This window comes from Cygnus olor, chromosome 12 (assembly GCF_009769625.2).
Source record: "Cygnus olor isolate bCygOlo1 chromosome 12, bCygOlo1.pri.v2, whole genome shotgun sequence".
NCBI classification, from domain to species: Eukaryota; Metazoa; Chordata; class Aves; order Anseriformes; family Anatidae; genus Cygnus; species Cygnus olor.
The window spans coordinates 11,864,478-11,891,552 of record NC_049180.1 but is presented as its reverse complement, the minus strand read 5'-3'; the positions used below and the strand labels follow the sequence as shown (position 1 = coordinate 11,891,552).

The following is a 27,075-nucleotide window of genomic DNA, read 5'->3' as shown; positions in this document are numbered from 1 at the left end:
CAACAATCCTAGTTGGAGTTTTCTTCCAAAATAGAGTGAAAACCCCTAAGTTTCCACAAGATGAATTTTTAAAACGTTTGGTGAAAAAACTCTCAGCCTATAACTTTAGCCTTTGGTTATATTGTAATAGACAATAACCCCATTTATTAACTGAAATTAAACAAACAAACAACAACAAAAAAAAAACTTTAAATTAATCTATTTGATCCAGCTGGAACATCCTCTGTCCATCAGGATGCTTTCCTGCCCCCTTCCTCAGACAGTGTTTTCTCAGGCTCGGCACAGCCTTACAGGAAATTCTTTTTCTGGGAGATGGCTTTGCCTGTGGCTGCCAGGACACCTTGGCTGCTGGAGGGGTACATGCTCACATCTCCCCTGAAGAAACAGGTTTTGCTTCTTCTGCAAAGGGATTACCACCAGCAAGGGATAAAAATGGGGAAAGGCTCCAGCATGCACACACTAAGTGGGAGGGTGAGCGCAATGTTTGCTAAAGGCCGGATTTGCGACAGGCATTGTCAGATTTATGGTGTAAACAGCAATTTGGCAGGGTAAAGCAATGGCTTTTCCTGCACAGCCTGGGCTGGCTGTGATTTGTACTAGTGAAGGGACTTCGTTCCCCCAGGATCCTTGCCTCTCAGAGATCTCCATTTGCTCCCAGTGAGCTCTGCAGCTGGACTTGGAGGTGGCACCTGTGCAAGAAAATCCCACAGCCGGAGTGTGAAGGGAACCGGCCCCAAGAGCAGCCCCAGTGTGGCTCAGCAGAACTTCAGGTGTGGGTCCCAGCCACCAGCAAGCCCTGTCGTTAGCACTGGAAGTGGGCCGCAGAGGCAGAGTGATTGTCCCAGCTCCGACAAGCTGTGACAAACCCAGGCTGCAGCAAGCAGAAAACCGGCCTCCTCACACCCAGCCTGCTTCCTACACCTCCTGCCCTGCCCCTCCAGCACGCCACTGTCAGCCTCCTGCTGCACTTCTGTTGGTTTTTTTGGCAGCTTTGAAAAACCCAGAGGTAGAGGAGCCACTGTAGCCCAGGAGGTGTTTCTGCTCTAACTAGCGAAAACTTGTAGCCTTTGTATTGATTTGATTGTGAAAGTTCTCAGGAATTGTTTGGGCTTGGCTTGGCTTCAACTGATTTTAGTTGTGACAGAAATTGTGTATCCAATTGCTGTTGCCTTGATTTGTTTTCATTTTGTAGTCTGTAGGAACGCTAGTGGCTATTCAGCGTGGGGCAGGGACTGCAGAATAAAACATGCTGAGGTGAGGGCAGGCGGAGGATGCTACCAGCCGCCCAGGCTGTAAGCACAAATCACATTGCTGAGGCAATGGAGCACAGCCTTGCAAGACAGGTACAGCCAACTTCCAAGACAAAAAAGAATAGAAAAAATGAATAACTTGGAACTGGAACACAAAAATCACACACAGGCTGTGCTAAGAAAACGCATGAAAATGAAACTAAGCAGACTAAGACCGAGAAGAAAGAAAGCCCACCATGAACATCACGTCATATTCTTCCAGTGAAGACCACAGGCTGGGAAAGATCATCACAGCCCTTTCTTCCGTAGGAGGACTGGAAGGATACTTTGTCAGGTCGCCCTTAGCATGCAGAGGCACCCTGAGAGGGTTGCATAATACCAAAGAAAGGTTGTAGATACCAGGAAGAAGGTGGGCTTTTTATTATTATTATTATTATTGTTGTTTGTTTGGCTTGGTTTGTTTTGGTTTTGTCTTTTTTTTTTTCCCCTGTGTAACTTTGACTGTAGTACTAACGAGGCTTTTCTGCATTGTGTAGATGATTTGGACTATTTAGCTGTTAAGACTTAACTAGACAAAGAATAATTTTTGAGCTCTGTAAGTACGTCACATTCACCTTTGCTAATGACAAGATTTTGGTGCAACACCATCCAGTTTCCACATTCAGATTCAGACATGAAGCTGCAGACAGGTCCGGCGTCAGGAAGAACGCAGGGGCAGGGAGGGAGCTCCTGCGGGACCGGGAGGGAGCGAGCAGGGAAGAGCCACGCAGTCGGTTCTTCACTGCCAATTCCTGCCCCACCGGGTAGGACTGTGTAGCCTGCTTTTACTGGAGTACACAGCTCAGGCACTTGGTCTCTGATCTCTGTAGGACCCTCGCAAAGTATTCTATTTTATGCTTTTGGTCTGCCCTGTTTGGCATCTTTTGTACAGATCTGAGTGCATCTAGAACAGACCTTAGTTCTTTATTACTATGAAGGCAGATGAATAACAGCCTTCTCCTGAAAACAGCATTTTCTCTCACTGTAAGGGACTATCTGAGGTTCAGCAGTCAGGATGGCAGCATAGGTCCGTGCTGCACAAGGCTATAAACCAGCAAGCTCAAGCACCCAGAGGTGGTGTCAGCTTGGATTGCTGCCAGGGTCCATTAAGTCTTTTAAATATTAGAGAGAAGAAAGGCCCTCAATCTTATCTGAAACATGGCCAAGGAAAAAACATGAACAAACATATGTCTCTGCATCTGCTGTTGGGTATGGGCGGAGGGACTTTGCACAATGGACTGCGCTGGGCCTGGGACTGTGCTAACACACCTCCAAGTTTAATGTTTAGCACTCGCAAAAGGACTCCGTGACTCATGCCAGACAGATCAGTGGCAAGGCTGGAGTTCGGGTTGTCTGGCTCCATTTCTTGCTCCGCTCTAAGGAAAGTTTCATTATCAGGATGGATGTCCTGCTACTTAAATGCTGGCTCTGCTGCAGGAAAGGGAGAAGAAGGTCTGGTGTGGATTGGATGGGGGTGACAGCACAAGGCAGGCTAAACAGCCTGATCTGATGCCCTACCCGTAACCTTTGGATGCCCGCTGGCAAGCACCAGTACCTTGGCTCAGTGCTCCAAACCACAAATGGCTGGAGGGTCAGATCCCATCTTTCCCATGAGGAACAGAAAATCAGGTCCACCACTCTCAGCATTTGCCACCTACTGCAGCTTTGCCAGGGCTGTTCACAGGCAAGTGCTTCAGCGGTGCGCAGGCTCAAAGTTTGCAGAGGTGGATGGGAGGTATGACTAATTCTGGGGAATTTACCTTGAACACAACAAGCAATGTAACCCTGCAAACGTGATATGCAAAACAACATGCAGAGAGAACAAGGGCTGTGTCCAAAAAAAACAAGAAATGACCCAAGAACATGGCCCTTCTCTTTCAGGGTGTTTCTGTGTTGGAAATTCATGCTCCTTGGCTATTCTTGTGTGAGACCCGGAAGAAATGTAGCCCAGTGCTGATCAAATGACAATGCTGATGATTCCCACTGCACTTCCCACTATTCAGAAGCTCCCAAGACCTCCAGAGCTGGTCTTCTAGGTTGAACTGGAGCAGGGAAGCCCAGCACCTCTGGTAGCAGGTACTAACAGCATCCTTTGCTGTTCATAGTTCCTCGTCTATGTCCTAGAAGCTTGCTGGAAAGAGGGAGCAGCGACACAGCTTTTGGGAAGAGCCAGACAGTCTTTATACTGCAAAGGAGACAAGATGACCCAGGTCTCTAAGTCTGGACATACGATGAGATTCTTTTTCCCCTCTTAATGCCTGCTGGTCCAACTCTTCCCATTCCTCTGCTGGTTGAGCAGGGGCCAGCAGAGTCCAAGGCAAGCTGCATTTTATGCCTAGACCCAACTTTCTGATGTGAACCCACCCTGAGGGTCCTGAGCCTTAGGCAGAAACCGGGCTGCTGAAGAACCGTTGTTTCTCACCTCCCTTCCAGTGTAAGGGAAACCAACATCAAAGCCATGCTCATGCTCTGTTTGCTGCCAGCTCTGAAGTGCCCCGTGGCACCTCCTCCTTCCACTGCAACCCCCTCTCCTCAGTGGAGTTGGCAGCTCAGCCACTGCTCTCATACAGTCCCCCTTTACTGCAGCCCAAGAGCATTGGACGCAGGGCAGCTGGAGCACCACTGCAGCAGAGCTTTCACTCTCTCCAGAACTGGGCTCCCCCAGTTTCTCTTGTGATTGTGAGGCCTAAGATGCAGTACTGCAGATAAGCCCAGCACATGCAGCCAGTCCCTGATTTGTGGGACAGAATCACACGGAATCCTAGAATGGCTGAGGTTGGAAGGGGCCTCTGGTGATCATCCAGTCCAACTCCCCTGCCGAGCAGGGTTTGCTTCAGGGTCTGCTTCAGTTTATGCCTGTTGCCTCTCGTCTTGTCACTGGACACAACTGGAAAGAGTCTGGCCCCATCCTTTTGACACCCTCCCTTCAGACATTTACACACATTTATAAGTTCCCCTCTCCATCTTCTCTTCTCCAAGCTAAACAGGCCCAGCTCTCTCAGCCTCTCCTCGTATGAGAGTTGCTCCAGTCCCCTCAGCATCTCGGTAGCCCTCCGCTGGACTCGCTTCAGGAGCTCCATGTCCCTCTGGTACCGGGGAGCCCAGCGCTGGACACAGTGCTCCAGGTGCAGCCTCATCAGGCCTGAGGAGAGGGGGAGGATCACCTCCCTCGACCTGCTGGCAGCACTCTTCCTTTGCACCCCGGGATACCATGGGCTTTCTTGGCCACAAAGGCACACTGCTGGCTCATGGCTAACCTGCTGTCCACCAGGACTCCCAGGTCCTTCTCCACAGAGCTGCTCTCCAGCAGGTCAGCCCCAGCCTGCACTGGTGCTTGGGGTTATTCCTCCCTAGGTGCAGGACCCTGCATTTGCACAAAGACTGCAGCGTAGTTCCCTGCATATGAAGCTCTCTGGGGGTATGGCCGCTGTCAACACACTGCAGCTCCCACTATGATCTGCTATCCAGAGCTGCTCAACAACCATCAGCATCCCTCCAGAACTGAGTACGGACTCACATGAGAGAACAGGCACCTTCTGTCCTGCAGCTGCCATCGCCAGCCTAACAAGAGTCATCCCACCAGAGGCGAGGTGACTTCTCAGTCCTCCACCAGAAACCAGTGCAGAAAATGCTCTTCCACAACACTCATTGACGAAACAGATTTACCCTGCCACAACAACACACTCAGCTGTCAGGATAGCTTGTGATTTTGCAGACTGGTCATTACAATGGCATGGAAATATATTAAGGCACTACCGAAATAGTTGGTGCTCTACGCTGCATTTCCCCAGAGTACTTTGTGCTCCAAGAAGCCAATAAAAGACTTCAGTCTGCAGAAATGCAGTGTTTTTTCTAGTGCTGTTATATGTCTGTCACAGCATAGGCTGGTATGGCCTGGAGTAGTCCAGAACCAACCCAACCTCACCTTTCCTGGCCAACGCAACTCAGGAAATAGATCCTCGGAGCCAAAGGTGGCCTCTCATTTTGGAGATGCCCTCTGTCAATGCCTAATGTAGAGCTCTTGAGACATCAGTGTGATGATGGAGAGAATTGAGCGATAGAGGACCAGGAAATGTTTGGCACTGCATGGCTGAATGTTCTCATATGAAGAAGGCAGCAAATGAGGAACAGCTGTTTGGGGCTGTCTGTAGTCAGCGTCTTTAAAGAGGCAGAACAACTCCTATTTGGGAAGTATTTACCATTTCAGGGTTTATGTCTTCAAGGAACTGCTTTAGTTAGAAAAAGTAATTTTTAAAAGTAGCAGAGAACATCACACCAGCTTTCACTTCTCTGAACACAATGGCTTCCTCCTTCCTTGTTAATAAGAACAATTTAGGACGCCAGCACACAGTGCAAAGTGCTGATGCTCAGTATTTTTCCACAATGAAGCAGCCCACAGCTACCGGTCTGGACCCCAAGCCAGCTAGGCTGCAGTGGGCTACCCTGAATGCATGTGGGAGCCCCAGCCTTAGCTTGGCTCCAGTCACTGGCAGGTGTTCCAGGGCCAAAGCAGACGTCTGGCGTGTCTTCTTTACCCCTGCAACAAACAACATGGGGGTGGGTAGCAGGGATCTGGCTGTGTATTGCAGTCTGTGGGATGCAGCTCTTTCCCCTGGCAGCATCACATATGAGCCACATCTCTATCATAGAATCATAGAATGGTTTGGGTTGGAACGGACCTTAAAGATCATCTAATTCCAACCCCCCTGCCATGGGCAGGGACACCTCCCACTAGAACAGGTTGCTCCAAGCCCCATCCAACCTGGCCTTGAACATTTCCAGGAATGTGGCATCCACAGCTTCTCTGGACAACCTGTTTCAGTGCCTCAGCACCCTCAAGGTAAATAATTTCTTCCTTATATCTAATCTAAATCCACCCTTTTTTAGTTTAAATCCATTACTCGTTGTCCTATCACTACACTCCCTGATAAAGGGTCCCTCTCCAAGTCCCTCTCCCTGCCCCACAAGCTGCTGGCTGATCCCAGTGGGACATTTCTGGCAGAGGCAGCCCATGGTGCGGGTAGCAAATGGGGGAGTCGCACACTCAAGGGTCAGAATCTGACCAGTCTGCAAACACTGGGCACAGCAGGGTCTGGCCATGCTGCTTGCACATGGGGCATGGAAAGGTGCATGACTGCAGCGGGAATCCGTGCCTCTCCTTGGCAGCCAGAGCAGCCCAAACTGAGCACAAGTCATTCTGCAACTGTCCCATGGAGAGTGCCGAGAAGTACAATAAACAAGATTTAAGTTGGTTGAAAGTATTGCATGCAAAGAAACAAATACAGAACAACACACTTAAGATCTTCCTAAACAGAGAAGAGTCCCTTGTCCCCAGCAGAGCAATGCAGGAGAGAGCATCAGGCCCCTGGCTTCTGCTCAGTTCATATGGAGGTGGAGAGATCCCCTGATGTTGCAATCCTTCTGCATAGCTTCAAGCCACGAAAGCGATATTTCCACAGAGCTCGCATGAAGAAGGAAATATCATATTACCCCCCAAAGGGCAGTCTTTCACCACTGCACTGCAGGCAAGAGAGGGGAGAGGGACATCAGGTCCGGTCACAGCAGAAACCTTCACACCCCACAGGACGCCATGGCTGCTGCAGGAGCTGGTGCCAGGATTACCACTGGCATCGGAGTGGCTGTGCTGTGTCTCACCCACAGGTGGTACAGGGGGGTCTCCCCTCCTTGGAAAAGGGTCTTGCAAAGGCCCTCATGGGCACAGGCAGGAGGTGGGGAGCAGGAGGATGCTGCAATTCAGATGGTTTACCTTTGCCAGAGCCCAGGACCAGGCTCTGGATCTGGAAGAGGATGAGCATGTGCCTCTTTGCAGGAGCCCTGGTTCCTCCTCCATCACATTCCTCCCTCGCATGGCAGCAGGAATGGGAGGCACACGATGCCAGCCGCCCAGCCAGCTCCTTCTCCTGGCAGGCACGGCCGGGTCTTGGCCTTAGCCGTGCGCTCTGGGGCAGCAGGGAGCTCCCACCTCCACCGGCCTGTGTCAGCCAGCACAACTGCCACCTCTCCACAGTGTCACTTCCCGCTTCTCCAACCAACTTGTTTGCACATGATTGCTGGCAGTCCAAGAAAGGAGCTTACCAGAAGCAGCTCTTTTCATTGCCTTCTCAGAAAGGCTTCTCATCTATCTCCTTAGGGCAGCAAGCCACGTGCCTTCTAATGGTGGCTATGGGACCAGTTTGGCATGAGCTTACCATTAATCCGTGACAGTGGGTGGAGAGGTCCAGAAAGCCTCTGTCCAGTGCTCCTGCTGGGACTGACCCTTACTAACGCTACGAGGGTTTTGGGGGAGGGCTAGCACTGTTTGGCCTCTGCCCTTTTGAATCCTACCTCTAGCAGTGTCCCCACAAGAGATGATGGCACCCGCGGGACAGTCCCAAAGGGCCAGAGGAGCTGCCAGGAGTGGTGCTGTGCCCTGACAGACGTCCCCGTGCTGGGCTACCATCACCTCCCGGTCCAAGCTAAGCCTTCCTGTCCCAGCAGCTTCCAGAGCCCTGCCAGCCTCTCACGGAAGCGGGACAGCACAGCCCTGCTCCCGCAGGCCCTCCAGACCAGAGCTGTCAGCCCCCGCACCTGCTCGGAGCACCCCTCTTCTTTAAGCAGCTCCTTCCACCAAACCACCGTGCTGCACCGGGCTCACAGCCCATGCCCAGGGAGGCACACAAGCTGCAGCAAAAATCCAGGAGCCTGTACAGCTTCCAGCAGGCAACAAGCCTTTACATGAACAACAAACACACACAGCTCAGCAGGAAAACAAACTCTAACACAGGCGTCACTGCGCAGCTTCTTAACCCTTTCAAGGCTTTCTGGCTCAGCTGGCTGACTAGAGTCACTGGGCTGCTTTTACAACTCTTCCACCTCAGCCTTGTTGAACCTCACCTGGTAAGAACAGGGCAACTCCCTGTCGTCTGCTTTTGCCTAGAGCCTCTGTGCTCTGCCCATCTTTCAGCTAATTGATGTGCTCCCTCATCAGCTTATTTAGAGGACCAGTGTCAGCTTGCTCCTTGGGGAACATGCTTTTGCCATTGCCAAACTCTCTTTCTGGGACCATCATACTTCCCTCACCACCCCCTGCCTGGTGCAAAAGCTCTTCTGGCTCCTTACTAGCTGTGGTCCATGTGCAGTGTGTGTTCAATTTCAGTGCAGCTGACTCATCACCTAGAAGAGCAACAGGTTACAGATGCTGGCTGTTACTGGGGACAGTGCCCAGCTGGCATTGGCTGGGGATAGCTAAAAAAGAGGTTGCTGGGGCTAAGGACAAGGGATATTCCAGCTCTGGGCCATCGTTCTGATGTTAACACTGGGGGTGCAGCAGGAGAGAGGGGGAGAATGGAAGAAAAGAGTAACGAGGCATGTCTGGGATTCAAAATGCTGTTTGGGGAATAATTCCTCACCCTGAGACAGAGCTGATTGCATCATGTGCTGAAAGGGGCTTGTGACTAATAGTGTTCATGCTTGTACCTGTGTGACAAAAACAGTCTGCTGCAAGGGCTGACTTGCCTGTGCCCCTTCTGGCTGAGCTGGGCTGCAGCTCAGAGCTGTCCCAGCCACCGTGCTCCATGTCCAGCGTGCACCTTCAGGGCACCTTGGGTTCACTCAGCTGGCAAGGCTCTGGAGGAGGGGTGACGTTTAGGAATCAGCCTGACTGCAGGCAGCAACCGCCCCCCAAGGACACTGAGATTTGTGACAGATGGGACAGGCGACCAACAGCAAGTTCTCGAGCAAAGGTGAAGCACTGCCAGCAGTGAACACCTCTGCAAGGCTTCCTCCTGGTGGTGCCACCAGCTTGTGAGCCCCTGGCCACCACCTCCAGGCATCTGGCTGAGAGCAAAGGCGCCTGTCAGCAAAGGATGTGAAGTGTCCCCTGGGCGCTCACCGGATGGCTGACATAAAACCCCCAATGCCCACAGCTCCTGGCTCGTGGCCAGGCCTCCTGGCTGGCTGCAACCCCCCAGCCTGGCTGGCCTGAAGGTGACACAGGCCACAGCTGCCTTGTGTTCTCTCCTGCTCCTTGAAAGGGTTCTGCTCGCACCCAGGAGCACAAAGAGCACTCTGCCCCAGGTCTGCTGGCCACCAAGTTTCCCGAGTTGGAAGGGCTTTTGCCTCTTGCTGCAGTGGACAATGCCATCATGTGGCTGTTATGACTCTCTGCTGAAACATAACGCACTGCTGCCGCTTCCTGCCACACTACCAGGAGATCCCCTAACTGGGTGCAGGTAGCAGGACCAGGGCTGCCAAGCACTGACCTCACTTGTGGGTCCCGTGTCCCACCACAGCTGCACCCACCCACCCTCCCACAAATCCCACGGATCACGAGGCCATGTGGCTGTGATTTCAGTGCTGTTGTATCATTTCCTGCTTACTGTGGTGCACGAAAAACATCCTGCCTTGATGCTGGAAACAGCTCCATGCAGCCCACTCCGAGGCGGCTGGGACTTTCACTGCGGAACAATGGGCTGACCAAAAAATAACTTTTTCTCTTGGCTCTGTTCCTCTGGACGTATCTTTTCCCCTTTCTGCTCCCCCATTCCTTTCTCCCTGTCCTGGCTACTTTCCCAACTTTCTTTCTTAGTGTCATGCAAAAGTGGCTAAGAACAATTCTTCTGGGACATAATTATTGGCAGACAAGGTAGGTAGCTGAAGGCAGACTCAGTACAGACTTTGCCAACTCAAGTATTCTAAACAAAAAGTTTGTTTTTCTTTTTCTTTTTTTTTCCCCGGGGAAGGGCTGGTCCCCAAAGTCCCAAAGTTACAGAAACAGCTCAAGAAGGGAGTTGCAACCAAGACCACGGACCACCCTCCCATCCCAGCACAGTCTGGTTGCATGTGGTATTCAAGATGCCCTGCCACCTCCTCCAGTACCATAGCAGTCCTCACTTCTTCAAAATATGTAATATCACACTTAGTACAAAACCACTATTAAACGTACTTAGATCCTCTGACTAAATAAAACATGCTAAAATAAACCAGGCCAAGGTGGACTCCAGGACAGTGGGACACAGCTGCCCTTTGCATCACCCGAGTGGCTGCGCTTGCTGCCCCACGTCGCCCAGCACTCGCTCCGGTTCAGCCCCACGGCACATGGGATGGGCAAGCCCCGCGCACACAGAGCCCGTGGGCTGCTGGCTGGTGCTGTGTGCTGGGAGGCCAGGCGGTGACACCCGACGGTGGCACCGCGTGAGGTGCTGAGTCATGCTTGCAACCATTGTGTGGTCCAGGCCGTGTCCCTCCGTTTCCCCTCCCCATTTCCCCTCGCAGGCCTCGGGTCAGCAGAACAAAGGCGCCGCACAGTCCTGTCAGCGGCCGGAGGTGGCCCCACGAGGCCCTGGGCTGGGACTTCCACCGGGTGTTTTTGTCTGGAGGTGGAAGTGGTCTTGGCAGGTTAGCTCACCCGCCAGATTTAGCCTTTGGAAAACAGACTGCATTGTTTCACTACCAAAACCGCTGCCCTTGATAGTGACCTTTGGGGGGGGGGGGGGACACGACACTGTGAGGTTTAACCACTTCAAGGGCAGCCACAGCAGTGTTACACCTTCGGGAGCACATAATTCGTTGCCCCGCCCTTTGCAGACACCGTGCAAAACCCCATGGGAGAAACAAGCAGTGGCGAGGGAATTACGAACACGTCTCGGGGCCGAACGAAACCGCCGACCCGCTTGCCGTCAAGCGGCTTTGGAGCGGGAGGGCATCCCTGCGGGGTGGCAGCTCTTTTGGCTACCGACGGCCCCAGCAGCCGGGCAAGGCTGGAGGGGAGCCGCGCCGCTGCCCACACCCGCAGACCTCGCCCTGGGGGTCCTCGGTGGCCCGAGGGGCCTGAGGGGAGCCGCGCCCTGAGGGCCACCGAAGGAGTGAAGGGGAAGCAGGGTGGGGGGCGGCTCCAGGTTGTGTAGCGCGGGGCGGGCAGCGCTACACAGTGGTGTCAGGATGGCCGAGCGGTCTAAGGCGCTGCGTTCAGGTCGCAGTCTCCCCTGGAGGCGTGGGTTCGAATCCCACTTCTGACAACTGGCAGATCTTTTGCCTCGAGCCCTTCGCTTATGTATTTTTTTTTTGTTTGTTTTACGATCGTTTTCCGGATCTCTCCGCAGCGCCGCCGCTACCCGCGCCAAAAGGCAGGAGGCGCCCGCAGCAAAACGCGAAGCTGTCAGAAGTGGGATTCGAACCCACGCCTCCAGGGGAGACTGCGACCTGAACGCAGCGCCTTAGACCGCTCGGCCATCCTGACCCGCTGCGCCAGCAGCTTCCCGCAGCCCCTTTGGTACCACGCGGCGGCGCCCCGATGGGGACCCCGGCCCCGTCTCCAGGAGCAGTCAGCGTGGCTTCACCAAGGGGAAGTCATGCATTATCAACCTGATAAACTTCTGTGATTAAACAACTGCCCTGACAGATGATGGGTGAGGAGTGGATGTTGTCTGCCTGTGTTTCCAGAAGGCCTTTAACACTGTCCCCTGTCAGGTCCTCACAGAGAAGCTGTTGACGCAGGGTCTGGATGGGCAGACTGAGGTGGGTTGAAAACTGGCTGAATGCCTGGGCCCGGGGGGTGGTGATCAACGGTGCCAAGAACGGTTGGAGGCCAGTGATGAGCGGTGTACCCCAGGGATTGACACTGGGTCCAGTCCTGCTTGGGATCTGCATTAATGAAGATCTGATAGGGCAGAGCACACCCTCAGCGGGTGTGCAGATGACACAAAGGCGGGAGGAGTGGCTGATGCACCTGAGGGTCGCGGTGCCACCCAGAGGGCCCTGGGCAGGCAGGGACATGGGCTGCCTCCTGCAGTTCAACAAGGCCAAGAACCAGGTCGGGAGACACCGTGTGCAGGGACGGGGATTTTTTAGCCCCGGTCCCCCCCGCCTCGGGGGGCTGTGCCGGGAGCAGCCCCGGAGCCCCCGCCCCGACGGGGCGGGCCGGGCCAGGGCCCCGGGGAGGCGGGGGGGGGGGTCTTCCCCCGGGGCCTCCCCTTAGCCGGCGCTGGGGACGGCCCGAGCCGTGCCGAGCCGTGCGGGTGCCCGCAGCATGGCCGGGCTGCCCGGCGCCGTGCGGACGCGGAGCGGCTCCCCCGGAGCCTCCGCCGCGCTGCCCGCCCCGCGCCTCGCCGCCCTCGACGGCGCCTTCCTCTGCTCGCCGCTCGGGGGGCTGATGGGCGCCCAGGCCGTGAGTACCGGCGGTACCGGGGGGGGTGGGGGGGGGTGGGCTCGGCCGCGGACCCCGCGGGTGCTGCCCGCTCCTTGCGGAGCTGCGGCCGCTGCGCCGTGCCCGCACTTTCCGTCGGCGAGAAAATCGGTTCGTGGTGCGGCTTGCGGGGCTTTCTGAGGGAGCTTCCGTCTGCCAAATCTTTCCGAAGGCGGGTGCAGGCAACCTGAGGGAATTACGTCCTTTGAATGGTTTTCTTGCCCCTGCAGGCTGATAGTCCAACCCCGTATTCAGTGGCATTGCCCTGGCCGAAAACAGACTGGATTTCCCTTTGCCCTTCCCCGTCCTTGCTTTCTGATTAATCTCTAACCCCGAGATGCTGCAGCCTCACGCCCTTTCCCCTTCTCCCCTTGTCAAAGCTGAAGGAAGCTTCTTCTGCTTGTCCTCATGGCCTGGCCTCAACGCCCAGCAGCTCTCAGCGCCGGGCACAGGACGATGCACGCAGCCCCGTGGGACGCAAGCTGATGGACCCGCAGTCCCCGTCAGGGTCTGGGCCATGGGGCAGCACCGTGCCGGTGGGCGAGCTGTGTGGTGCGTGCCCCTCTGCCCGCCCCCCCCCCCCGGCTGGCACCGTGGGGCCGAGCTGCAGGATTCCAGCCCACCACATGATGTGAGCTACAAGCATGTAGACGTTTTTGGTCAGGGGAGGTGTTTGAGGGTAAACCTGCGTACAAACAGGTCGGGGAGACAGTGTGCGCTTGTATGAACTGTGACATCCCAATCAGCACACGTTGGGGCTGCTCATGGGTGCCTGCAAGGCTGTCCCAGGGTGGTCCAGTTGTCTTCCCCTGCAGTCAGGCTTTGACAGTTGCTTTCAGACAAGCCCAAGGGTCTATGCATTGTCAAAATGAGCAGCAGCAGCATCTCACGCTCCAGCATTGCTTCTGCATCGGAGACAATCACAGAATGAACTGCTCCTGATCCTGGTACCTGAGACTTTGGATGCAACAACGTGTGTGCGTATGGGTGGGTGTTCAGCTGTGTACGGGGCCATGTGTGATCTGTTCCGTTGTTTGCTACAGAGAAAGCCAGTGGTGCCGCCCTTCTTTGTTGGAGAGCCTGTTTGCTTGTGCACCCTCCTCAGCGCAGTGTTGTGCTGGGCAGCAGCAGGACGTGCCCCGAGCAGCTGCTGCAGAACACCTGCTGCTGTCCTGTGCTATCGCAGGCATGGCACAAACCAGAACTCTTTATGATGCTGATGATGGGCAAAAAGCAAAGGATGAGCAGTTAGGGACCTAATTTGCCATAGATGTAAATCCACCCACGGGGGAGGCTAACGGAGCTGTGTTAACAAGCACCTGTGTCCAGATTTTGGCTTCTGAGCATGGCTGGGCTGGTTGTGACATGGGAACAAGCACTCAGGGAAGGGTCAGGGAAGAGCATTGCAAGGGGGTGTCTTAAGGAGCATGGGGAAAGAGAGAAGGTGCCAAGGCCAGTAGAAGCTGCTGCCGTTACCAGCTCTGCAGCCCACCAGTGTCACTGCTCAGTCTGTACTGCTTCCTTCCACAGCAATGTTACATGTGCTTGCACAGCTCCCCAAAACCTCTCCTCTAGGGGCTTCTGCTTTTTTTCCTGCCAGCGAGCTCCAGGCAGCTCGCACACACCATCTCCTGCTGCCGGAGCATGCTCTTTTTTTCTCCTATCTAAGTTTCTCCTGAATGCCTGTTTTGCAATCACGAGTGTTAGAAATCAACGTGAAAGAAAAGGCGGCATTGTCCAGATGGAGGCAACAGCAGCCGAGCACCAAGGCTTTGTGCTCAGTGGGACAAAGGCTGTTGTGTCTCCAGCATGACAATAAGCAACGCAGACGTTGGTAGTGTCAGCACGAGAGCCCTGCCAGCTGCTTTCAAAGGGCTGTTCTCTTCCCCGTGGATGGGCCCGCAGTTCCCTGCCAGCTTCACCCGGCTCTGCCAAAACAGAGGCTGGCACCTCCATTCCCAGCCAAGCTCATGAGAAAGCCATCGGATGCAGTCTCCAGTCATGCCAGGATGAGGATGAGGTGAAGCCCTCACGGGCAGGAGCTCTCCCTTGGTACCGTGATTTTCAGTGGGGCAGGAGCTGGACAGCCCATGCATGCGGGGATCTGCACAACTGCACTTGGAATCACAGAATCATTTAGGCCAGAAAAGACCTTTAAGATCTGTTTCTTGTGATAAGGTAGCATGATGCTCGCCAGGTGTAAAAGCCCCCTGATGCGGGGTCCGTGTGGTCCCTTAGAAATGCAAACATAAATCCAGTGGGTTTTTTTGACACTTGTATGCACATCAGGAATTGTTTCTCTGCTTATTTCTTGCTGAGCAGTAGAAACAGACTCAGCTATCTGCTTTTTTTTGGATTACGCTGCAGGTAGCCTGCAGGCACATGATGCTACAATTATGTAGTTAAACCTGCTTGATGTAAAAGGTGAGCCCTAGAAGCTGTTTGTACAGGATACAAACTGAACCAAACCAGACCACACCTAACCAAACAGCAAGAAGCTTGTTTTTTTGTTTCAAATGATGCTGTACCTGGGGGACGTCATGGCTTAGCTGGGGCCCCAGGAGCCACCACACATCTGGATCCCATCCAGCCCACGTCACATTCCCAGTGCTGTGCCAGCCTGGCACGGAGCAGCTGGGCAAGAAGGGACCTTTGGTGGCAGGGATGCCCAGGTTTCACTGGCTCTGCCTTGCAGGACATCCCTGTGCTGGCTCCTGGGACCAAAATCTGGAGCAGGGTGACCCCAAGTGATGAGGGTCCCAGATGGAGACCCTGTCCCAAGCTTCCCCGTGGTGACGTTTTCAGGCAGCAGCTAGGATGTGCAGACCCAGTTTCTACACCTGCAGGAACGGCCACCTGAACACTTTCCCCTTCCCACCCTGCAGGTGCTTGGCCTACTGGTGTGGGCTCTCATTGCTGACACGACCTACCACCTCCACGCAGCATACGGCTGGGTGATGTTTGTGTCCATCTTCTTCTGGGTAGCAACAGTCCTCCTCTTCATGACCTACCTCCTGCAGCTTCCACTGAAGTTCTACGTGATCCCCTGGCCCCTCGTGGTATGTAACCGAGAGTAAGCAAGGGGGCTCCTCACCGGGAAACTCCTCAGGACAGCCCCGAACCAACCTTTTGCAATAGGTTGTCGCTTTTGACCTTTTGCTTTTTAAGCTTTTGGAAGTGCCTCCAAGCGCAGGCTGCTGGGTGTACTGCAGAGCCCAGACCTCACCGCCTCTTCTTTGCCTTCCCCAGCTGCTGATCTTCAACGCTGCAGCAACCATTCTGTACATCACCGCCTTCATAACGTGCTCCGCAGCCGTCCAGCCTACCTCGTGGCGCCAGTGGGATTACAACAGAAGAGCCGCAGCGTCTGTAAGTACAAGCATGCAGGCGAGGGCTGAGGTGCTTAAGCCACCGCGCTCACATATCGCTGTGCTCCTCTTCCAGTTCTTCGCCTGCCTCGTGATGCTCACCTACGGGGTGAGCACGTTCCTCAGCTTCCGTGCCTGGAAAGGACTTGGCAGCAACGCAGCCACCAGCCAAGTGACCAACCATGCATGAAGAGCAGCGTGCACCCGGGCAGGGTGGCTCGGTGCAGCACGTCACCAAGCCACTCATGCCACCGGGGCTCCTTCTCTATTGGCAGTGGTGGCAGCAGCCATCGCTGCTGGCCCACATGCCAGGGTCATGTGGAAGCTGTTCTGTGGTCTCAGGTGATGCTTCTAGCTGACGTGTCCACAGTGCAAACCCACCGTGACTGGTGCCATCACCGGCAACCTCACCAGGAGGCTGAGGGCTCACCGGAGGCTGAAGCTCCTGCATGTCCTCGGGACTTGTGCCTGCCCTCACACACCCCAGAGGAACCAGATCCTCACTGGAGCAGCACTGCTGAGGGGATTCATTTGGCAAACTCCAGTACTAGAACTCAATAAAGCAAGCTCAGGTTCCTGTCTCTGGTCATTTGCAGCCGCAATGTAAATAAGTGCAATTAACTTGTATCAATGGCGGCCGAGCTGAAGAATGAAGGCTAAGCCAAGGAAGAAGTCTAAACTATTACTGTATTGATTTAAAAAAAATGAAGCAGAAATTTTATGCTTTAAATAAAAATCTTCTTAAATCTAACATTTGAGTCTGTCAAGAAAATAAATCTCTTTTTATGAGAAAGAAGATGGCAGGTACATCCACAGAATGGAAAGTGGAGATTTCACTGGCCCAGAAGACCACCATTTCCTAGCGTGTACCAGCATTACAACCCAGCCCACAGGGAGAAGGCACAAAGTCCACGGGGTTCACGTTGCTTTGCTGCATGCACGTACCATGAGCACAAGAACACGAGGAGTGCAAAGGCTTTGCTGTGCTCCCTCCTGTAGACACAAAGGTCTTGGTGCTGCACAAGGCACTCAGTTAATGTTTCCACCACTTCCCTTTCAGAATTTGCTTTAGCAAGGCAGTTATGTCTGTTAGCTACAGGTGGTCTTCAAAAAGCTAAACTAAGGCTGCAAATGCTCTGGGAGCAAACAGAAGGTCAGAGCCTTAAGAGTAGGCTGACCAATACATGAACACAGAACCGTGCCGCGCCACCACTGCTGGAGACAAGTTCAGTTTTGGTATCTTGGAGACGGGCTGGCACTTGTCAGAACTAGAACTGATGCCCAGCCAGACACAGCAACGTTTCCTTTCACATCCTTCTTGTACACGCTAGTAGAAACAGATGAAATAAATTTAATCTATTTACAGAAAGCTGTCACGCAGTAAGCTATACTGCAAACTTACCACATACCCTGTTTGCATGGATCTAATTTTAACAACTGGTCTACAGAGGTAGGCTCAGGAAATTTAGCTACATTAATGAAAGGTAGGAATTTAAAAGGGATTTAATAAACTGCATTAGCCCCTGACAGATCTGCTTTAATTTGCTGTGGAAGAAGAGTGGGGTAAATGAAGTATCAGGTTTTACCAGCTATAAATACATGTTAAAAAAATCAGTAAGAAAATTAGCATCTTTATGAATTTTTGTGACAAAGTTAAAACTCTTAAAAAGTAAAGTCAGACTTGCACACATAGTCCATCATATATAGAAATTTAATCTCTTAAAAAAGACCCTCTGCGTGACGGAAAACACATCGAGCCAGAGACTAGTCATGGAAGTGTCACAGAGAGATGAGAAATATAGAATATATTCTTCACATATAGCAACAGCAGTACAGAAGCAGAAAGGATTCTGTCTGAATGGCTCCACTCAAACTGGGGGAGTTTTGTTGCAAACTTTTGTGGTGAAGACTGTGGTCTAAAATTGAAATGAAAAAGGAGCAACAACAACAAACTTCATTATGAGTTGTTATCGATACACCTGAATACCTACAAACAGCATGAATGGCTGTATTTGGCTGTGAAAAACCTTCATAATACAGAGAGCTTAACTACACCCCCACCTCACAACTAAGCTGTTAAAGCTATTTTAACATGCTACTTATGTTATTTCACAAAATAAATTAATCTGAAAATGCTAAATTGTAAATTAGTGAGTTAAGAAAGCAGAATAGTACAGATCTATCAGCAGCAAGAAATGAAGCACCACACTTCTGTGAAATGGTGAATAGTGACTTTGGTATACAGTTAACACTGAGACACAAGTCCCCATCAATATATGAATTCAACCATAACAATTACAAGAGAGCTTGCTTAAAATACAACAAACTCCCTCCAGTAAGGAACTGTCTGAGGTATTCATTCAGACTGCTGTTATTTTACATAATCATCTAGAGCAATTGCAACAGAAAAAGAAGAAAAAATATCTTTCCAGTAAAAAAATGTCAGGAACATTTTTAGTTTTAGTTGCAAACAATTATTTTAGCTCAACAATTAACAATTAAAATATTTCAAAAGAATTCTTTTAAAAGATGATCAAATCTGCTGCTGTCATTAAAAAGTCACAGGCAAGAAGTTAACTTAAGAGCTCCAGTCCATACACTAACAGCAGAAAGCCAACTAGATCTGTCTTAAACTCTGCAATTTTAACCTCAGGATTCAAATGGGAAGGAAGCTGCATCTAGTTTGTATTCAAAACACAACCCAATGTTTTCTTTTTTTTTTTTTTTTCTTTCACTGGGAATAAGCGCCTCAGAGCACTGCCTCTTCTTGTGCACACTGCCTTTGCCTGTGCACATCAGAGCACTGATTTCTGTGCTCATGGAAAACGCCTGTGTGGCAAGGATTCCTCACTGGTATTCAAAAGAACTATTTCAGTTCAAGAATAAAAGCCTAGTACCGTTGAAATGACTGGCAGAGGTCAACAGGAACAGCATTTCATCTCGTTTGTTCTGGTAGACATTTCCTGTCCACAAACAAAAACTGGTAATGGCCTGGCCACAGTTCAGCTCCATCTAGGTTCTCATCAGGCAACAGCCGCTGACCAGCACCTTCACCACCACTGCAGCCCATCTCCCCTGCGGCATCAATCACGCACTCTGTGTTTCTGTCTACTCTTACACTTTTAAAGATGTACTTGCTTTGCCTGAGCATGTCATTAATCTGCTGCTTAATGTGTCTGAACAGCATAAGAACAGCGGCTCATTTGTAGCTTCAAATACATTTTAACTCCAAGCGCCATCAGAGATGCAGCTGGGATTTTGTGACAGGCTTATGGCTGCAGCTCCACTAGCAAGCAACTCATCTATTTTTCAACTCATGTTGAAAAATGTGTTGCTTTGTTAATGTTGCCAACAGTCCGAGAGCAAAAACATGCATTTGCATCAGCATGCTATTTAGAGCAGTAAATGACATGATGGTAAACATGGCTGTGCCCAATCTACCATCATGCCTACAGTACTAGAACGAACACAGCTCTGCCACTGCCAAACGGAAAGTAAGAAACTACAGACATAGGCCAGATTTGGATTTTTCACGGTTATTTTTTCAGTGTAGAATAGCTGGGGCCTGAACAAAAGTGAACAAGAGAACTTCACACATTAAGGATGAGACTTACTTTAGCCAAAGAGCAGACAGATTTGCACACTAGCATATCAATTCTCACAGAGCAGGGAGGCAGTCTCATGCTGGAACATCTACATACTAAAATATATTCCTCCACTAGAAAGCCGTAGCACGCAAGATCATATAAAGTTAAAAAAAAAAAAAAGAAAAAAGGCATTGACAAGGAGAAACTCAGCATTATGTATTTGCATCTGTCCTTCCAAGAGCTGGACAGACACACTTTTTACACTACCTTCTTGATTCTGAGAAGTTCTGCCTTCTGGGGAGATGGTTAAGATGTCAACCCATAAAACACACGTACAGCCCTATCTATTGCCCTCAGCGTGCTGAGCTTCTCACTGTGTGCAACAATTAGAATGGTGCACAAATACTATGTATTTATTAAAAACAATTACAGTGGTAGGGTTGAAATTTCCTTCTTCTGTGGTTATTGAATACCAACGTGTTTCTAGGATCAGGTATCTGACAGCATAGACTGGAGGGTGAAAGTTTTCATCATGTAAAAGCACCTTGATTCTTGTGACCTTTAGTGTTTTAATGTCCAAATGAAAGCAGTAGCACTCATCTGGAAAAGGAAAGTAGTGCATGAACTGTTCTAGGAGGAGGATATTGATGATTTGTTTAATGATGTCACCACTAATCCACTGCTTAAATCCAGACTTCGACCTTCCTTTTCCTATAAAAAAGAGAAAAAGAAATCCTTGACTCAGTGCTGCTTTGGAATAAGCAGGCTTTTAAATTCAAAAGATAAAACGGGAAATTCATATTCTGCCTTTTAAATCGATATAAAATTACATGTTACCTGAACATCTATGACTGCATGCAGCTTGCTGTGAGACTTGAAAAATCCTTAGCAGAGGATTTTTCTCCTATTCACATCTGTTTTTTCCTATTCACATCCAAAATTCAGCACAAGATTGTGCAAGAAAACCTGGAGTAAGTACTTCTGCATCATTCTGCCACCCGTATGTCAGCTCAAAGCAGCATCTTGCTTACATCTGGTTAAGAATACCCAGCCGTCAGACTTACACAATGCTCTAGAAACTAGTGAAATCTACTTTCTGTGAGTTTGCCTCTCAGGTGTCTCTGAAAGCACAAACCCCAACTGAAACTACTCCTGCTGCTGAGACACAGAACGTCTTCTCAACCTGCTTCCATTTTTGCAAAACTTGAAGGGGTGAGGGGAGGAGGCAGACAAGACAGCTCTGACAACAACTTTGACTCTTTTGCTCCTTTGTCAAATGTGACTGGAAAGTACTTAACATGTATTTAATTTCCTTAGGAAAGAGCCCACCCAAAATCCTTCTTTAATATTATTCTTTGGTCAGTTGTTTTTCCAGCCCAGCCAGAGAGGAGAAATACAACTGGAATAAGTTTAGAAAGCTTACTTTGGATTGTCTGGAAAAAATTAATACCACAAAATACCTGAGCAGCTGGGGCTGGCCAGGACCTCAGTCACCTGGTCCAACTCCCTGCTCAAGTGAGACCACCTAGAGCACACTGTCCAGGACCATGTCCAGCCATCCTCTGAATATCTCCAAGGACAGAGACTCCACAACTTCTTTGGGCAACTTGTGTCAGTGCTTGGTCATCCTCACAATAAAAAAGCATTTCTTTACGTTCAGATGGAAATCAACCTTCAAAGACGCCAAAAGCATGAGTTTCTCCACATATCAACTTCATCCATGTTTTCTAGAAGTTCTTAAATGTGCAGTTTGAGTTTGATAGCCAAACTCAGTTATTTTCCTTTCAATCCTCTATAACCGTTGAATAAATGCTGTTACCTGCTTTAGTAATACTGCCTTCAGTACTCTCAGGCAGAGCTATACAAAAATGACAGCCATTATATCACTGAAAACAAGCAATGCGACATACTTACAGCTCTGTAATCCAAGAACATTTCTTTGAAAGCCAGGAAGTCAGTAAATGTGAGAAGCATGTCAAATATATCACCTGCCATTTCGTCTTTGTGCTGTCTATAGACGGAAGAAGTTGGGGAATTAGAAAATGTTCTGTGAAATAAATTCTTATTTTAAAATAGTATGAAATTAAAAGTGGTACCAGGACAAGTAGGACAGTACCAAAATTTAAATAAGAATATTATAGGCCTCTCATAAAGCAAAATTCTAGACAAATATTACTATGCAGTATTTCCAAACCAAATACATTAATATATTTATCTAAATACAAGATGTAAGAGTATCAAACCAGTCCTATGAAACCAGACAAAGCACGACCTGTAAGTCAGAAGAATTAATATTCAACTAGCATTTATTTTAGATATTCAAAACTAGAGAAGTAGTATAAGTTGTCCTTTTGATAGCTTCATAAACAACTACTAGTAAAGTTATCCACTTCAATCAAAAGAGGGTACAGCCCACAGAGACAGAGAGCATAATAAAAACACATCAGGTAGGTAGGCAATGTGAAAGTCTGTTTTTAAAGTTCTAAGTAAAAGAAGGTTTGGATAAGGGTGGTTCTTTTTTTTTTTGGTTGTTGCTGTTGCAGCTGTTGTTGACTTTTTTTTTTAGTTTACCAGCAGTCTGTAGAAAAAAATCATATTAAAAAAAACATTTGGTGTTCTCATCCTGATTTCTAGTCTTATCCCTCAAAACCCAACATATTTCAGCATGTTAGCTCTGAAATTCAGAATAGCAAAGCATGTTGGAAACAAGGAAAGTGGTCAGTCAGTAGCACTGCATATATGAACTGTATTACTACTACCGTTAAGGAGGAACCTCCTTCTCAAGGGAGAACTGTCAAACCTAAGTTTTAATCTAGACAGAAAAAAAAATGAAATGTATGTAATTCACACCCAAGGAAAGGCAAAGCAGAAGACTTACTGCAATGACATTGTGAAAGCTGTCATATTAAAACCAGGAATCCGATCAAGTAGTTTTTCTTCAATGTATTTCTCTACTAGTGAGATCTAAAAAATATAAAAAAAATACACACCCCAATATACTAAATAATTCAACTGGAAAAGAGTAAACTTTGTTATGCACACTTAAAACATATGTTGTTTAGTACAGTAATAGACTTCTATTCAAGGGTTATAAAGATGTTTTGATGAAAGTTTTGTAAGCTTTCAGGTGGAACAAAGAGAAAGGAACCTAAGGCTCCAGAAAGTATCTTTCTGGCTCACAGATCCTGACAGTGCTTGAAAAAAAGAGACAGAGGGCAGTTAGTTGGCTTTGCTCCATGTAAACCCAATATTTTATAAAGGGGGGAAACACAAGACCTGCCACTCTCCTCAGAAGAATAACAAAAAAGCAATACGTGCAAAGAATAGGAAAAAGTATCTTACATATTCATTAAAAATAGCAGTATAGATGAGCTTGTTTTCTTCTGAGTCATCAAACTCCTGGTAGTGCTTCTCCATAAAAGTCCTCTGTATTAACTGGAAATCATCATCTGGACCACAACAAAAAGACATCATACAGTTACGAGTGTAGTCATTCTTTTTCTAACACAAACACCTCATTCACCAGTTCCCTGTTTCCCTGAGACAACTAGAGAGCCCTGCACATGTGCAGTTAGTCACACCAGTACCACAGCTGCTGCTGAGCCAGTTTCTGACCCATCTGTGACTTATCAAGAGAGAGGCTGCTGGCAGAGGGAAGCAACACTTCAGTGAAGGGAGCCACATCACCGTGGCAGCAGCACATCAGCCTATGTTTTGGCAGCAAATGGAACAGGATGAACATGTCCACCTAGCAGGATCCACAATCGCTCCTTGTAATTTCATTTCCATTCAGTCTTAAAAGAGGAAGACTTTTTTTTGTTATGTTTTGTTATTAAGGTTATTTATACAGAACCACCTTTAGTTCAGGATTTTGAGTCATCAAAAACTTGTATTTTTTATAAAATGAATGCCTCTTCCCCTATAAAAATTCATTTTTCTCCCCTTGAATTCAAAGAGTATTAGTGAAACTCCCAGATTTATTTTCAATTGCTGAAGAATTTTTTTCTAGATGTGGACATGAACTTGGCAGGCTACCACCAAATTCAACAGAACAGGTATAAGCATCAAATTTACACATACATAGTGCTAAAATACACCAGAATCAGCTTTCTAAACACTATCACTTTCAATATGATTTGTTGGCATTTCTTCAGATTCAACTGCATCACCAGGCAAACTGAGGCTGCAGAACGTACAATCACTCTGCGAAGGATGTGGGCATAAAATATTATACACTGCTCTTACGAAGCAGCCGGCAGTTGATCAGCATAAATTCTCTCGGCATCCTCAGCTTCCTAGCACACGCTCACCTCTTGCTTAAAACTGCGGTCCTGAGAATTTAGGACTTTTCACTGCCTAAGCTCACATGGTAAGACTGGCACCACTCAATATTCCTCCTACCGACAGGCACTGCCACGTTACGGGTGTACACGTACATGCAAGTTGCGTGAAACAAAATCAGCTCAGGTTAGCCTCGAAAAGTGGTAAAACACGATGACACCCATCTTCAGTTACAGAACACCAACAGCTGCAGAAGGCAGCAGCAGCAGCAGGTGCTGGGTACTACACCACCAAGCTAGTGGTCGTGAGAAGAAAGGAAGGAAAGTTGCCATAAAGGAGGCAGGGGCTATTTTGGCTCCCTAAGTGTGGCTACCAGACGAGCAGCTTGCTGTATTTATAGCACCCATCTTGTTGTGTGTAACTGCTTGCAGAGCTTACCCATTATAATATCCTCCAGATACCCAACAACTGCATCAAACTCTGCATCAGAAGGGGAGGAGCTGAAAGCAGAGGAAGACCGTATTGCATAAGCATACGTTCCAATCACAGTAGAAATAAATGTTAAAATTAAGTGTTAACAGAAGCTTAAGTGCAAACAAGCCTAGAAATAGTACATAATTTCCTAGTTTACACCTACAAAATAATCCACGACACTGATAATGAAGCTGCTGCATGGGGATTCTTATCGGGCCTCTAAAATACTTTCCCTAAATAGATGCCTAATTAAAGAAAAAATGTTTTCTGGCATTACTGTTAAGGTAATTCCAGTCCTGGTGCAAAAGGGATGTAAAGAGTAATAATTATAACACCAAATTAAGCATTTTCCATCCCACAAATCCAGGCTGCCACCACAAGCTTTACTTCTGCTCTCTTCCCTGCATAACTCTACATGGTGATCACGGAACTCTAGGCACTCTAGAGAATATTTTGCAATACTTGGTCTTCTAGAACCATTTAATATATACAAATATTATATCATGGAAGACACTTAAACATTTTTCTTATGCAAGAAACATCTCTCCGTGCTACAAATAAAGGGCACAATCTCATAAGGCCCTTCTGTTACAAGCAAGTGTTAAACACTGGTATGGATCTAAAGTCATCCAGGGAAGAAGCCTTTATTACCAGCATTTCAGGACCCCAGATCTCTCCGTTTATTTTAGTGTTATTGTGAAGCTTGCTCAGACACATTAGATAATCCACAGAATTTCCTTGGCCCCGCATTCAGAACTCATCTTTAGTGGACTAAACTCTCCCTGCACTCTGCAGCAGATGAAAGACAGTTTTTTCTGACATATCACCCCACAGGACATTTGTCTTCAAGAAAAAAGTTAGCTTTGATCAGCGTAAGCACCATTTAAAATAATTTTAAATTTGTCTCTATTATCTCTCAAATATTTCTCTAATAAATCAGAGCAGACCACTCAGACTAAGTTTTCAAACTAAATTTTAAAAACCTCATTATTTTGCTGTTGAACAACAGTCAGCAAAATTAATCCAAGAGCAGTTTAACTGTCTAGCCATAGGGCTCATTCTGACCAAGCAAAATGTTTAAATAAGGAATGCGTCTGATCACCAGGTGATGTTCTAGCAACCTTTGCGATCTGTTAAACCCTGAAGAAGAGCAGAAGCCCGGCAAATGGAAACGCATGCTCTTCCACCAGAGGGCACGCCACCACCACAAGTGGAGTTTACACAGAGCAGCCACAGTATTACATACTGAAGCATCATGTTCAGGCAACAGGGCTTATCACTTTCCATTTATGTGCAAAGAAAGGAGACTTTGCAATGGATAATTTATTATTTTTTTTCTCCTGCAAATAAGCACTACCACCATTTTTTAATAGCTTATATTTTATAGCTTATTCTATTAATTTAAGCCGCAGTTTCAGCTTGTGAATATTAGCTGTTCCAAAACAGCAGCGATTGCATCTCTCTATACAACACACCTGCATCTGCACAGCAAATACATGCTCACAAACCTTGTCACATCTGGGCCAGCACAACCTGTGTTGCTGACGTGCGGGCAAGGGAAAGTGTTGGCCTTTCAGTTCGTGGGGTTTGACAAATGAACCAAATCTACGAACCAGATTGACAGAGGCATAGGCACACACTCCCTTCTCCCACAGGCTTTAGAAGAAAAGTAGGCCAGACAGATGTGGGGCAAAGCAGCATCTTAGAATCTACCAGAGTAAAATTTGGTTGAGATCACCTGTAGGTGGTCTCAGGCATCTAAGAGGCACATTCAAACACACAGAAATACTGTCCTGTTAAAATCTGTGATATAAGACAATATATGGACTTGAAAAGGAATGAGAAATTATGGATTTAAAGTGAAGGCAGAGAACAGTTTTCAGCCTTAGATTTCAGCGTTTGTTGGGATCACCCAGCAAGGTCTGTCTGGCACTGCGCTCACTGCGGCTGTATTTGTTTTGTCTTCATCTAAACTCTGAACTTTTCCCTCCTGGGGCTTTGCATTGTTCTGTGTCCATGTTCTCCTAAGAGGCAGTATCTGCTAACGACATCTGCTAATGACTGTGGTGTCAATTAATTCTCGTAATTACATTCCAATTACGATATTTTAACTAGGAAATAGTTTATTGAAAATCTGTACAGAACGTAGCATACTTACATGGCTACACCAAAGTTTTCCTCATCTGAAGCCTCCATCGTTACCGCATAACCTACCAGACCGGAGGAGAGACAATCCGCTGCACTGCCGCTGTCAGTGGTCGCTCCTTCTTTTTGGAGGAAGCACTAAAGAACAACATGCAACTGAGTGTTAATAAAAATTCAATCTTTAAATTACCGTAACGTTTTTCAAACAACAAATCAGCAGAAAACCTTTAATTGTTAGATGCGGGAATTTCAAAAGCTTCGAGTTCTCCCCCAAATTATTGCTGCTTCTTTTCTGTAATAACCCGAATTCTCAAGGAACTTTCTCAGTCTAGCCCTCAGGCCCGGGCTCCGCCGGGCGGTGCGAGGGCCCTGCGCGTCCCGCGGGGCGCCAGCCCGGGCTCCTAGGGCCAGCTCGGCCCTGCCCGCCCCGTGCCCCTCAGAGCCCCCTCAGAGCCCCCCACCCCGCAGCGCCCGCCCGGGCCCGCGCCTCCCGCCCCCTGCCCGCCTCCATCCCCCCGGCCCGGCTCGGCCGTTACCTGGGAAACGCTTCCTTCCGCCCCGCGCCTCAGCCAATCGCGGAGCGGAGGCGGCCGCGCAGGGCCCGCCCATCGCAAGACTAGCCAATGGGAGAGCGCGGGCGGGGGAGGGCCGCTCCCGCTGCTGCCTCCCCGCGGGGCAGGGGCCCGGAGGCCGGAGCCTGGCGGCGCCCGGCGGGGGGTGGGGGGCGAAGTGCCCGTCAGCGGCGCCCG

General features: G+C 49.2%; 2 protein-coding genes and 2 non-coding genes across 6 annotated transcripts; 2 read left to right on the top strand and 2 right to left on the bottom strand.

Annotated features, from left to right (window-relative positions):
• Window positions 1-11,222: 11,222 nt before the first annotated feature.
• TRNAL-CAG lies at window positions 11,223-11,305 on the top strand. The gene has a single exon. It is a non-coding gene; the product is annotated as a tRNA-Leu (tRNA).
• A 138-nt stretch (window positions 11,306-11,443) lies between these two features.
• On the bottom strand, window positions 11,444-11,526 carry TRNAL-CAG. The gene has a single exon. It is a non-coding gene; the product is annotated as a tRNA-Leu (tRNA).
• A 750-nt stretch (window positions 11,527-12,276) lies between these two features.
• Window positions 12,277-17,835, top strand: LOC121076894 (plasmolipin). The gene is made up of 4 exons (XM_040571539.1): window positions 12,277-12,453; window positions 15,357-15,530; window positions 15,721-15,840; window positions 15,916-17,835. The coding sequence occupies exons 1-4, from the start codon at window positions 12,316-12,318 to the stop codon at window positions 16,027-16,029; spliced, it is 546 nt and encodes a 181-aa protein (XP_040427473.1). The 5' UTR covers window positions 12,277-12,315; the 3' UTR covers window positions 16,030-17,835.
• On the bottom strand, window positions 17,533-26,978 carry LOC121076895 (ADP ribosylation factor like GTPase 2 binding protein). 3 transcript variants are annotated; one of them, XM_040571543.1, is made up of 7 exons: window positions 26,863-26,978; window positions 26,340-26,464; window positions 24,146-24,207; window positions 22,769-22,875; window positions 22,305-22,390; window positions 21,341-21,437; window positions 17,533-20,137 (listed from the first exon to the last, which is right to left on the bottom strand). In XM_040571543.1, the coding sequence occupies exons 2-7, from the start codon at window positions 26,375-26,377 to the stop codon at window positions 20,057-20,059; spliced, it is 471 nt and encodes a 156-aa protein (XP_040427477.1). In that variant the 5' UTR covers window positions 26,378-26,464; window positions 26,863-26,978; the 3' UTR covers window positions 17,533-20,056. The 3 variants fall into 3 exon arrangements, with proteins under 3 accessions (XP_040427477.1, XP_040427476.1, XP_040427474.1); XM_040571542.1 differs by lacking the exon at window positions 26,863-26,978 and adding an exon at window positions 26,788-26,838; XM_040571540.1 differs by lacking the exon at window positions 26,863-26,978 and adding an exon at window positions 26,552-26,767.
• Between the last annotated feature and the right edge of the window lie 97 nt (window positions 26,979-27,075).